General features: G+C 55.1%; 2 protein-coding genes across 4 annotated transcripts; one reads left to right on the forward strand and one right to left on the reverse strand.

Moving 5' to 3' along the window:
* Positions 1–1,516: 1,516 nt before the first annotated feature.
* Mpdu1 (mannose-P-dolichol utilization defect 1) lies at positions 1,517–6,346 on the forward strand. 3 transcript variants are annotated; one of them, XM_052756651.1, is made up of 7 exons: positions 1,521–1,671; positions 4,416–4,481; positions 4,590–4,722; positions 5,127–5,212; positions 5,306–5,424; positions 5,577–5,687; positions 5,795–6,043. In XM_052756651.1, the coding sequence occupies exons 1-7, from the start codon at positions 1,569–1,571 to the stop codon at positions 5,918–5,920; spliced, it is 744 nt and encodes a 247-aa protein (XP_052612611.1). In that variant the 5' UTR covers positions 1,521–1,568; the 3' UTR covers positions 5,921–6,043. The 3 variants fall into 3 exon arrangements, with proteins under 3 accessions (XP_052612613.1, XP_052612611.1, XP_052612612.1); XM_052756652.1 differs by having other exon boundaries at positions 1,657–1,671; positions 4,595–4,722; XM_052756653.1 differs by lacking the exons at positions 5,127–5,212; positions 5,306–5,424 and having other exon boundaries at positions 1,517–1,671; positions 5,795–6,346.
* Positions 6,347–9,785, reverse strand: Sox15 (SRY-box transcription factor 15). Its single transcript, XM_052756654.1, has 2 exons — positions 7,142–9,785; positions 6,347–6,604 (listed from the first exon to the last, which is right to left on the reverse strand). The coding sequence occupies exons 1-2, from the start codon at positions 7,672–7,674 to the stop codon at positions 6,448–6,450; spliced, it is 690 nt and encodes a 229-aa protein (XP_052612614.1). The 5' UTR covers positions 7,675–9,785; the 3' UTR covers positions 6,347–6,447.
* Between the last annotated feature and the right edge of the window lie 47 nt (positions 9,786–9,832).

Here is a 9,832-nt window from a genome sequence, read left to right on the forward strand (position 1 = left end):
TGGCAAGAAGGGATGCGAATCCCGGAGTGCCCAAATGCCTTCATGGTTCGTGCTTTGGTGTCTGGCAGAGTGGCTGGAGAAGCTACCAAAACTCCCTTCCCCCTGCTGGGGCCAATGGCTGCCCACTCCCTTAACATAATGCATCAGTCCATCCTGGCATCACAGTCAAAATGAGTAGGTGGCTGTGTCATTTCATTTTCAAAGGGTGATGCCAGGGGCTACTGAGCAACAAGAGTCCCTGTCCACTGTGGCCAGGGCTAGATTCACTCAAGAGCCCACTGCAAAGAAATGCACCAACCATGGAAGCAGTGGGTGCTCTAAGAACAACTCGAGGCCCAGCAAACATACCCTTGATGCCTGGGTACCAGAGGGCGAGGGGGTGGTGCCACTTGCAGGACAGACCATGTCCAGATTCTAAAAGGACTTCCGGATGGCCACCCATTGTACCAAAATCAAGTCTAAGCTCTATTTTGTTTTTTTTTGAGACAGGGTTTCTCTGTGTAGCTTTGCACCTTTCCTGGGTCTTGCTCTATAGACCAGGCTGGCCTTGAACGCACCAAGATCCTCCTGCCTCTGCCTCCAGTGCTGGGATTAAAGGCGTGCGCCACCACCGCCAGACAAGTTTTACTATTTATAGTAGGACATAGTGCATCCAATGGGAGTCAAGGATGGGTGCCATTTCAGTTGTAAGAGCCCCATGTGGTTCTAGAAATTCTTGGGGGGCTGGAGCCCTACACAGCTGAGGTACCCGTGGCAGAAGCCGACCGGCACCGCCCCTCCAAGAACAAGGAGCAGGGAAACTAGGGTGCCCTACAGCCCGAGGGCCGGGGGCACATCCATGAGGGGGAACCGAGAGCGCTGTCTGGGCACTGGGGGCTGGGGTGCAGCATGGAGTGACCCCAGGTGCCCCTTCGCAAACATGAGCTACTGGGGACCTGTGGCCCGCGCGCTCCGGGCCATCCCCAGCGTTCCCGCCGAGACATGGCAGAGGCCGCGGGGTGTGTCGGGGCTGCTCTCTGGCTCGCTCCTGTTCTGCCTGGCGGTCATCTTCCAACACCCGGGCAAAGCACAGGAAGAAGCGGGACTGGGAGGGACGCCCAGCTCGGAACGGCCTCTTCCTGGTGCCATCCCCTCCAGAGAGACCGAGAGGAAAAGAGAGGGGAGCCGCAGCGCCCCCGCTAGCGCCATTTTGAAGACTCGGACTCTTTCCCTCGCCAACTTCAAATCTAAAGTTGGCCAGGCGCGGACAAGATGGCGCGCACGCGAGGGGGACGGAGAGAGGCGGAGGGACGAACCTTCCTTTCAGAAGGCTGGCTGGCGTAAACAAAAGCGCGGAAGTCCTATCCGCGCAGGCGCAGAACCTCGGACACGCTTTACCATTCGCACGTCAGGGCGCGTACAAAAGCCAGCCGGCGGCGGAGACCTGGCCCGGGCTTTTGAGGCCGGGATGGCGCGGGAAGGGGCGGGGCTGCCGTGTCGGGGGGGGGGGGGGGGGCGGCGCGGAGCGCGCATGCGCGGCGGAGGTCAATGGCGGGGCCAGCCGGCCTGGCGGAAGCCATCGTTCCAACATGGCGGCCGAGGCGGACGGGCTGTTCAAACGGGTGCTGGTGCCGATTCTTTTACCTGAGAAATGCTACGACCAACTTTTCGTCCAATGGGACTTGCTTCATGGTGAGTTTCATTCAGGCTTTCAAGTCTAGCCGAGCAGCCTGGGACCGTAAGCTGGCGTGGGTCGCGCCCAAGTGACAGCGGTGGCTGGTGTCACGCGAAGCTGGGCGGAAGGCGCTTCTGAAGAGGGCGGAAGTGTTCCGGGCCCTGCATAGGGAAGGTGCCATATTTGGGCATGAGGGGGGAGTCGCCCGAAAAGAGAGTTAAGTGTCTGCTTTACAGTCTGCAAAGTCCGTGCTCGCCACCCCCCTTTCTAGGCTGGGGATCGAACTCAGGACCTCGGGCGTGTAAGGCAACCCCTCTGCCAACCGAGCTCTATCCCCAGCCGGGAAGACTCACATTTTATAAAATAAAGTTCACATCCCAGCCGGGCGTGTGGATCGACCTCCTCCTCATCCCGGCATTGAACTGACAGAGGCAGACGGAATGCCTTTTGTCTTTTTTTGAGATGCATGCCCACCCGGTGCTGACTTCTGGCACTTGCTGTGTAGCACAGGCTGCCCTTGAACTGGCAGCAGTCCTTCCTCGGCCACCAGAGTGCTGGGAATACAGGGATGAGCCATCTCATCCCACAACCGTCCTTTCCCTTTCTTTACCAGGCAAGTCCATGGCCAAGGGTTACACCAGCTCCAGAGCCTTGCATGAGGCTCTCCCTGTCTGCTCTAGTCAGGTCATATACTCGGAGAACACTGTTGTAGACATTTTGCAATCGTCACACTCCCTGCTGGCCGAATTCCATCCAGGTCAAGAATTCAGTGGCAGAGAAACTGCCAGGAATAGTGTGGCCGCCCACACCTTTAATCCCAGCACTTGGGAGGCAGAGGCAGGAGGATCTCTGAGATCAAGGACAGCCAGGGCTACACAGAGAAACCTTGTCTCGGAAAACCAAAATAAATGATAGAGATTCTAGATGAACAGGGATAAAAGCAAGCCCTGGAAGAGTGGGCTTGGCCACTGCATAAGTGCCAGGAACAACCAGAAGGTTCAGGAATGTAAGCTGTAGAGATTTGTCTTTGGAAGGAGACCATTTGAAGTGGGTTACTGAGGAGAGAGAGAGAAGGGTCAGGGAACCCTTGAGCAATGCCTGTGTGACTGAAGGCAGTGGTGGTCATGCCTGGGGGCCTACACGTTTATTTGGAACTGGTAGGTGGCTGCAAGGCTGGTGACCTGAGTTCAATTCCTGGAACCCACAGAAAGGCCAAACAGGAGAACTGGCTCCACAGAGTTGTCCTTTGGCCTCCATACGTGTACCTTTCTATATGTTCACACACAGTATATGTAGAGATAGATGATTTATATTTAAAAAAGATTATGTATGTGTATGTGAGCCCATGATTGCAGGGGCATGAAGATGCCAGAGGCACAAGATATCACCGGAACTAGAATTCCAGGCAGTTATGAGCCGCCGAACATGGGTGCTGGAATTTGAACCCAGATCCCCTGAATGAGCAGTAGGTGCTCTTAACTACTAAGCCATTTCTCCAGCCCCATATTTTTAAAGTTCATTTTTGTTGTGTGCCTCTACTTATGCATGCTCAGGTTATCAGATTTAGCAACAGAGCCATATTGCTGGTACAGTAATTTTGTTTTCTGTGCATTGGTGTTTTCCTGCATGTATGTGACGGTGCCAGATACCCTGGAACTGGAGTTACAGTGAAGTCTATATGGGTTCTGGGTATTGAACCTGGGTCCTCTGGAAGAGCAGTCAATGCTTTTAACCACTGAGCCAGCTCTCCAGCCCCTTATTTTTATTTTTTTGAGACAGGGTCTCTCCACAGAGCTCTGGCTGTCTTGTTTTTTGTTTTTGAGATAGGATTTCTCTGTGTAGCTTTGGAACCTTTCCTAGAACTCACTCTGTAGCCCAGGCTGGCCTTGAACTCACAGAGATCTGCCTGGCTGTGCCTCCCGAGTGCTGGGATTAAAGGCGTGCGCCACCACCACACCTGGCAATAGTTTTTAAATATTTCAGACAGACTCACTATGTAATCCTGGCTGGCCTTGAACTCAGAGATTAAAAGAGATTAAAGGCATGTACCACAACACAGCCCTAATGACTTTTTAAGATTTATTTATTATGTATACAGTGTTCTGCCAGAAGAAGGCACCAAATCTCATTATAGATGGTTGTGGGCCACCATGTGGTTGCTGGAAATTGAACCTGGGTCCTCTGGAAGAACAGCCAGTGCTCTTAACCACTGAGCCATCTCTCCAGCCCCTAATGACTTTCTAAAAAGACAATTTCTTGGTACTTTTTTTCGAGACAGGGTCTCTCTACATAGCTTTGGAGCCTTTCCTGGATTTCATTCTGTAGCCCAGGCTGGCCTGGAACTCAGAGATCCACCTGACTTTGCCTCCCGATTGCTTGGATTAAAGGCGCGCTCCTCCACCACTGCCCGGCTCTTAGTACATTTTTATTAGGGTGGCTCATGCATGGAAGTCAGAGGACAGTCCTGGAATTGATTCTCTCTGTCTGCCATGTGGATCCCGGGTTGAACTTAGGTCATTAGCTATCTTGTCAGGCCTAAAAAATAGACGATTTCCATGTGTGTTATAGGAAAGAGAGGTGGAGCAGGAGGGAAGGCATCAGTTGGTAGCTGTGTTGGTGAAGGAGCCTGCCCCATCCCCAGAGAGAGACTTACTGGTGTGGTGGCCATGCCAAGGATGAGGGGAGGGGAACAGCTCACAGAGCACTTCAGACCCTCACCTGGGTTCCAGAGGCTTCTGCTCACTTTCTTCTCTTCTCTCAGTTCCCTGCCTCAAGATTCTCCTCAGCAAAGGCCTTGGGCTGGGCATCGTGGCCGGGTCACTTCTAGGTATGTACAGTTCCTTCCTTCTGTCAGAGTAAAGATGGAGGTGTTGAGAGGCTGATGCCAAGGGCTGGGGACGGTCTGCTCTTCCTCAGCCGTGCCCTTCTCCCCCAGTAAAGCTGCCCCAGATACTTAAAATCCTGGGAGCCAAGAGTGCAGAGGGACTGAGTCTCCAGTCAGTGATGCTGGAGCTAGTGGCGTTGACGGGAACTGTCGTCTACAGCATCACCAACAACTTCCCCTTCAGGTGAGGGCCCCACTCTTCATCCCCAAGGCCAAATGCCCACAATTCTTTCTTTTATTATAGTTATTTATTTATTAGGGGGAGGGGAGTCAGAACGACTTGTAGGAATTGGTTCTCTCCTTCCAGTGTGTGGATCCTGGGGCTGGAAGGCAGTTGGTCAGGCTTGGAGGCCAGCACCTTTACCTGCTGACCTACCTGACCAGCCCTAGTGCCCACAGCTCTAACAAGGGTGAAGACCACTTCAGCCCTTCCAGAAGTTCCATCACACCCAAGTGGTGATGCCGTGAGCACTCTCTAAATGAGCCAGGCATGGTGGGGCTGGGGAAGCACAGGCCTGATGGGTGGGCTGTGGAGGCTGCCTGCCTCTTTCCAGGCCCGCCTTTTTCCCTCCTACCTCTTGACTGCAGCTCTTGGGGTGAAGCACTGTTCCTGACCCTCCAGACAGTCACCATCTGCTTCCTGGTCATGCACTACAGAGGAGAGACCGTGAAAGGTGCCGGGGCTTGGCTGGAGAGCAGGCATTGGATCCTGGGACTCTGGTGGGACTCGGGAGGCTCAAGAGGGCCCTTGTCTCCCTGACCCCCAGGAGTCGCTTTCCTCGCCTGCTACGCGATGCTCCTGCTGGCGCTGCTCTCCCCACTCACACCTCTAGCTCTGGTCACCCTGCTCCAGGCCTCCAATGTACCTGCCGTGGTGGCGGGGAAGGTGGGTGCTTGCAAGGGAAGGATGCACGTGTGGGAGGGGCAGGGTGGAACCCCCGGAGTACGGAGTGTTAGTCTGCAGGGAGGGAGGGAATTAGTGATGGGAACACAGCGAATGTTCAGATGACAAAGCCAAAAGTACGAACTCTCCTCCAGTTGCTGCAGGCAGCCACCAACTACCACAACGGGCACACAGGCCAGCTCTCGGCCATCACAGTGTTCATGCTGTTTGGGGGCTCCTTGGCCCGAATCTTCACTTCGGTTCAGGTGAGTGCACCTTCTGCCCTCTAGAGGGCACTCAAACCTCACTCGCAGCTGAGTCAGAAGCCTCTCCCTCTGCGACCTTTCTAGGTCTGTGTTGTCTTTCCTAACAGGAAACTGGAGACCCCCTCATGGCTGGCATCTTTGTGGTCTCCTCCCTCTGCAATGGTCTCATTGCTGCCCAGGTCCTCTTCTACTGGAATGCAAAGCCTCCCCCCAGACAGAAAAAGGAGCAATAGTGTGGAGCCAGCATCCAGAATCATTCCATTTCCATCATCCACTCAACTTCTCCTCCTCCATTCCTCTAAGGGCCCCTCTGGAGCCAGGGTGTGTGAACACTCATTTCACCTGGGCTGAGCCTCCGGCCTTGAAGCCGCTGTTTTCTTACTGGAGCGGAAGCTTGCCTTGTCCACTCACCTTCTGGACGGAGGAGAGCCTGGACAAATGTGGTTGTGAGCTTGTGGCTGCTTCCCTTTGCCACCTGGCTGGGACAATCTATTGGACCCCGGTCTGGAGGTGGGGGGCGGGGAATGACTCAGATAAGGGCCTCAGGGTGGGGTGGGGAGGTTCCTGCTGTGGCAGGTCCAGACGGAAGGGTGTGGAGAGGCAGGGTTTGCTGTAGTGGTGAGCGTACAGATGGGACAATAAAAGACTCGGAGACGTGCTGTGATTGTACAAAATTGTGTTATTGTGCTTTTGTGCATTCTGGTTCCTTGAGAGACTTGTAGGCCTCTGAACTGAAATGTCTCTGCCAGTTAAAGGTGGGTTACAGACATGGGGCACCAGCAAGGGAAGTGCTGTATGGGGTGGTAGAGCCTGGGGGCAGGTAGGTGGGGAAAGAGGGCATTAGCTCCCCTTGGAGCCTAGGATCACTCTGAGGGAGGGAGCACGGCGAGGGGGCCTCCGGTCTACAGTGGGAAGAGCTGTGAAGAGAAACATGAGGTTTGGAGGTTACATTTCTGGGATGAAGAGACTGGGCAGTGTCCCCAACTCTCAGGAGACTGGTCTGACCAGTTTGCAGCAAACAGGGTTAGAATTTGCTACTCAGCCAGCCATGCTGGGTACAGCAGGCATGGAACAAGACCCTAAGATGGCTTAAAGATCAAGGCGTTCTGTCGGGGCACGCTCGGGAGCCGGCTTGCGTGCTGCACGCTGTTTGCCTCTCGGGGCGGCAGGCCAGGAGGGAGCAACAGGATGGGCTTGGCCTCTCCTTGCCCCGGGGGCTGGGAGAGGAAGCCGGGTCACACAAGGGCCATCAGCAAGGGGGAGACTGACATTCAGAAGGTGAAGGCTGGGGTGGACAGGCCCCTGTCCTGAACTCTGATCCCTCCCACCCAACCTCAGCCTGGTGCGCTTCTGCTAAGATGGATGGGGTTCTCCCACCTTAGCCCTCGGGCCTCCATCCCTACCCAGCCTTCAGGAAGAGCGGGGTGCGGGGTGGGGGACAATCGGGCACTCACGCGTAACTGCCAGGCAGGTAGGCTGTCGAGTAGTTGGGGGGCTGGTACCCAAAGCCTCTGCTCCCTTGGGTAGCTGTGTACCCTGGCCCCCAGTGCGGGCCACCACAGGCCAGGCCACCTCCTCCCTGGCTGAAGTGGGCAGACCCGGTGCCGGTGCCCGAGTTCTTGCTCTTGCGCCGAGGCCGGTACTTGTAGTCGGGGTAGTCGCGTAGGTGGCGGGCTCGGAGACGCTTGGCCTCCTCCACGAAGGGACGCTTCTCTTCGTCGCCCAGCAGCTTCCACTGCGCTCCCAGGCGCTTCGAGATCTCCGAGTTGTGCAGCTTGGGGTTCTGCTGCGCCATCTGGCGGCGTTGAATGGAGCTCCACACCATGAAGGCGTTCATGGGCCGCTTCACCTTCTCCTGCGGGAGCCCTCCGGACGCTGCAGGGCTCCCGGCACCCTCCTGCTCCTGAGGTCCCGAGGGCAAAGAGGCTGTGGCAACCGGAGGCTCCACGCTCCAAGTCTGGGCTTGTGAGGAGCCGGGCAGCGCCATGGCTTGAGGATAAAGTGTCTTTGAGAGGGCGTCTTGAATGCCCTCCTCCCAGGGTGAAGACTGGCCCCTGAGAATTTGGGTTAAGAATCTTGCGGAGTCCTTGAATCGAACCTTTGCTCTCAGGGATGGATTCACCACCTCTGGAAAGCTGAATGCAGAATCCTCCTTGTCTGGCGCCCCTGCCCTGGAGAGGTGCTGTTCTCTCAAGTCCCTACAGTGCCTCTCCCTACCCTCTGCGGCGGGCGAGCGGGCGAGCGGACGGCGGGACGGAGTCTTCGGTGGAGGCTGCAACTCTGGCTCCGTGAGGCTCTTGGGCTCCAAAGTTGCCACAGCTGCCAGGAGCGTACCCAGGTGCCACAGACCTTCCCCACCTGTGCTCAGCCTCTATGAACCGGCTTTGAGAGCCTAACTCCTCCCCCAATCCCTCCCAGAGGCTGTGCTTCTTCGGCAAACCCAAGTGTCCTGTTATTTGCTGCCCAGACACCTCCCCTGGGGCACCACGCCCCCTCTCCACCCAAGGTCTGGATGTCAGGCTAATGGCCCCAATGGCTACAATTGTCTACTCAAGCACAAGCAATTTAAAGCAAATTCCTTCCCAAGCTTGGGCATCAAATGCCCTCAGGGTCAACCAAACTGGGAGACCTCAGGAGATCTCACACCCTACTCAAGGCCTTTTCCGGTGTCTGTTGATCTTCAAACCCTGACCTGTCCCGGAGGTGAGAAACTAAGAAGACAAGGCCATTTGGTCTTGAGTCACTCCAACAGGTGCCCGGGTGGGTGAGAACACTCAAGCCACTTCCAGCCCTGAGATTTCCCCACTGCCACTGATTAAGGCCAGTTTCATCTTTCAACCTAAACCAGGAGGAGACAGCCAAAGGACTCTGGACCTAGAGATACACATTTTTTTTTTCTTTTTTGGGTTTTTCGAGACAGGGTTTCTCTGTGTAGTTTTGGTGCCTGTCCTGGAACTCACTTGGTAGTCCAGGCTGGCCTCGAACTCACAGAGATCCGCCTGGCTCTGCCTCCCGAGTGCTGGGATTAAAGGCGTGCGCCACCACCGCCCGGCGAGATACACACTTTTAAAAGATGGAATCTTGGTACTTTCAGAAAGCTGATGGGAGGGGCACAAGTGCTGCCATTTGCAGTGTGGAGGTCAGAGGACAACTTCCCGGTCTATTCTCTCCTTCCGGGGTCTCAAGGTGAAGAGGAAGTGGCTACCTCGGTGGCCCAGCTCAGGTCCTGACTTGGCAGGGAGCACTCTTTGTTGTTTTGCTTTTATAGACAGGGTTTCTCTGTTGTAGCCTTGCTGTCCTGGAACTCTGTAGACCAGACTGGCCTCAAACTCACTGCCTCTGCCTCCTGAGTGCTGAGGTTAAAGGTGCGCACCACCACTGCCCGGCCTCCTGAGCTATCTTTACTGCCCTGCTACATCTCTCTCTCTCTTTTTAATGTAGACTAGGCTGGCCTTGAGCTACCTGATACATCCTGTTTGTTTTTCAAAAACAAGGTTTCTCTGTGTAACAATCCTGGCTGTCCTGGAACTCAAGAGATCTGCCTGCCTCTGCCTCCTAGTGCTGAGACTCAAGGTGTGCAACCCCATCATCTGACTGATACATATTTCTTAAGGATCCAAGTTCCCTCCACTTTAAGGTCATGGCTTCTCTGACAAGGCACTCAGGACACCCTCTTTAGGATCATCTTCAGCACTCAGCACACTGTCCAACTGAGGTCTGGAGTCTCCCAATCCCAGTCACTACCTCTTCACCCTTAAGACCCCAAAAGCTGAGGTCAGTGATGTGGATTCTGGAGCCAGAGCAACACCAAGCCAGAAATGCATGCTGACCCTCCTGGGTTCTAGAGGCCATGCTGAAAGAACCCTATTTTCTCCTCTGATGACGGCCCTGCCTGTGCCCCAGGCCCCAGATAATCCGATTAAATAGCCTGCCCAGACTCTCAGTTCCTAGCAGGAACAGGTCCAGCTTCAAGCAGCCCTGCCTACCCTCCTGTGACTCAGGGCTTAGGAGTGGCCCAACTCTATCAAGCAACCAAGTAGCTGGGCATGGAGAATTAAGTATGCAGCAATTTCCAGAATATCATCTTCCTGACACAGAATGAGAAGCTAAGAATACAGAATAGCCAGGGAGCAGTACAGGTCAGT

The sequence above is a fragment of the Peromyscus californicus genome, unplaced genomic scaffold, assembly GCF_007827085.1.
Source record: "Peromyscus californicus insignis strain IS unplaced genomic scaffold, ASM782708v3 Scaffold_3__1_contigs__length_106647218, whole genome shotgun sequence".
In the NCBI taxonomy this organism is placed as follows: domain Eukaryota; kingdom Metazoa; phylum Chordata; class Mammalia; order Rodentia; family Cricetidae; genus Peromyscus; species Peromyscus californicus.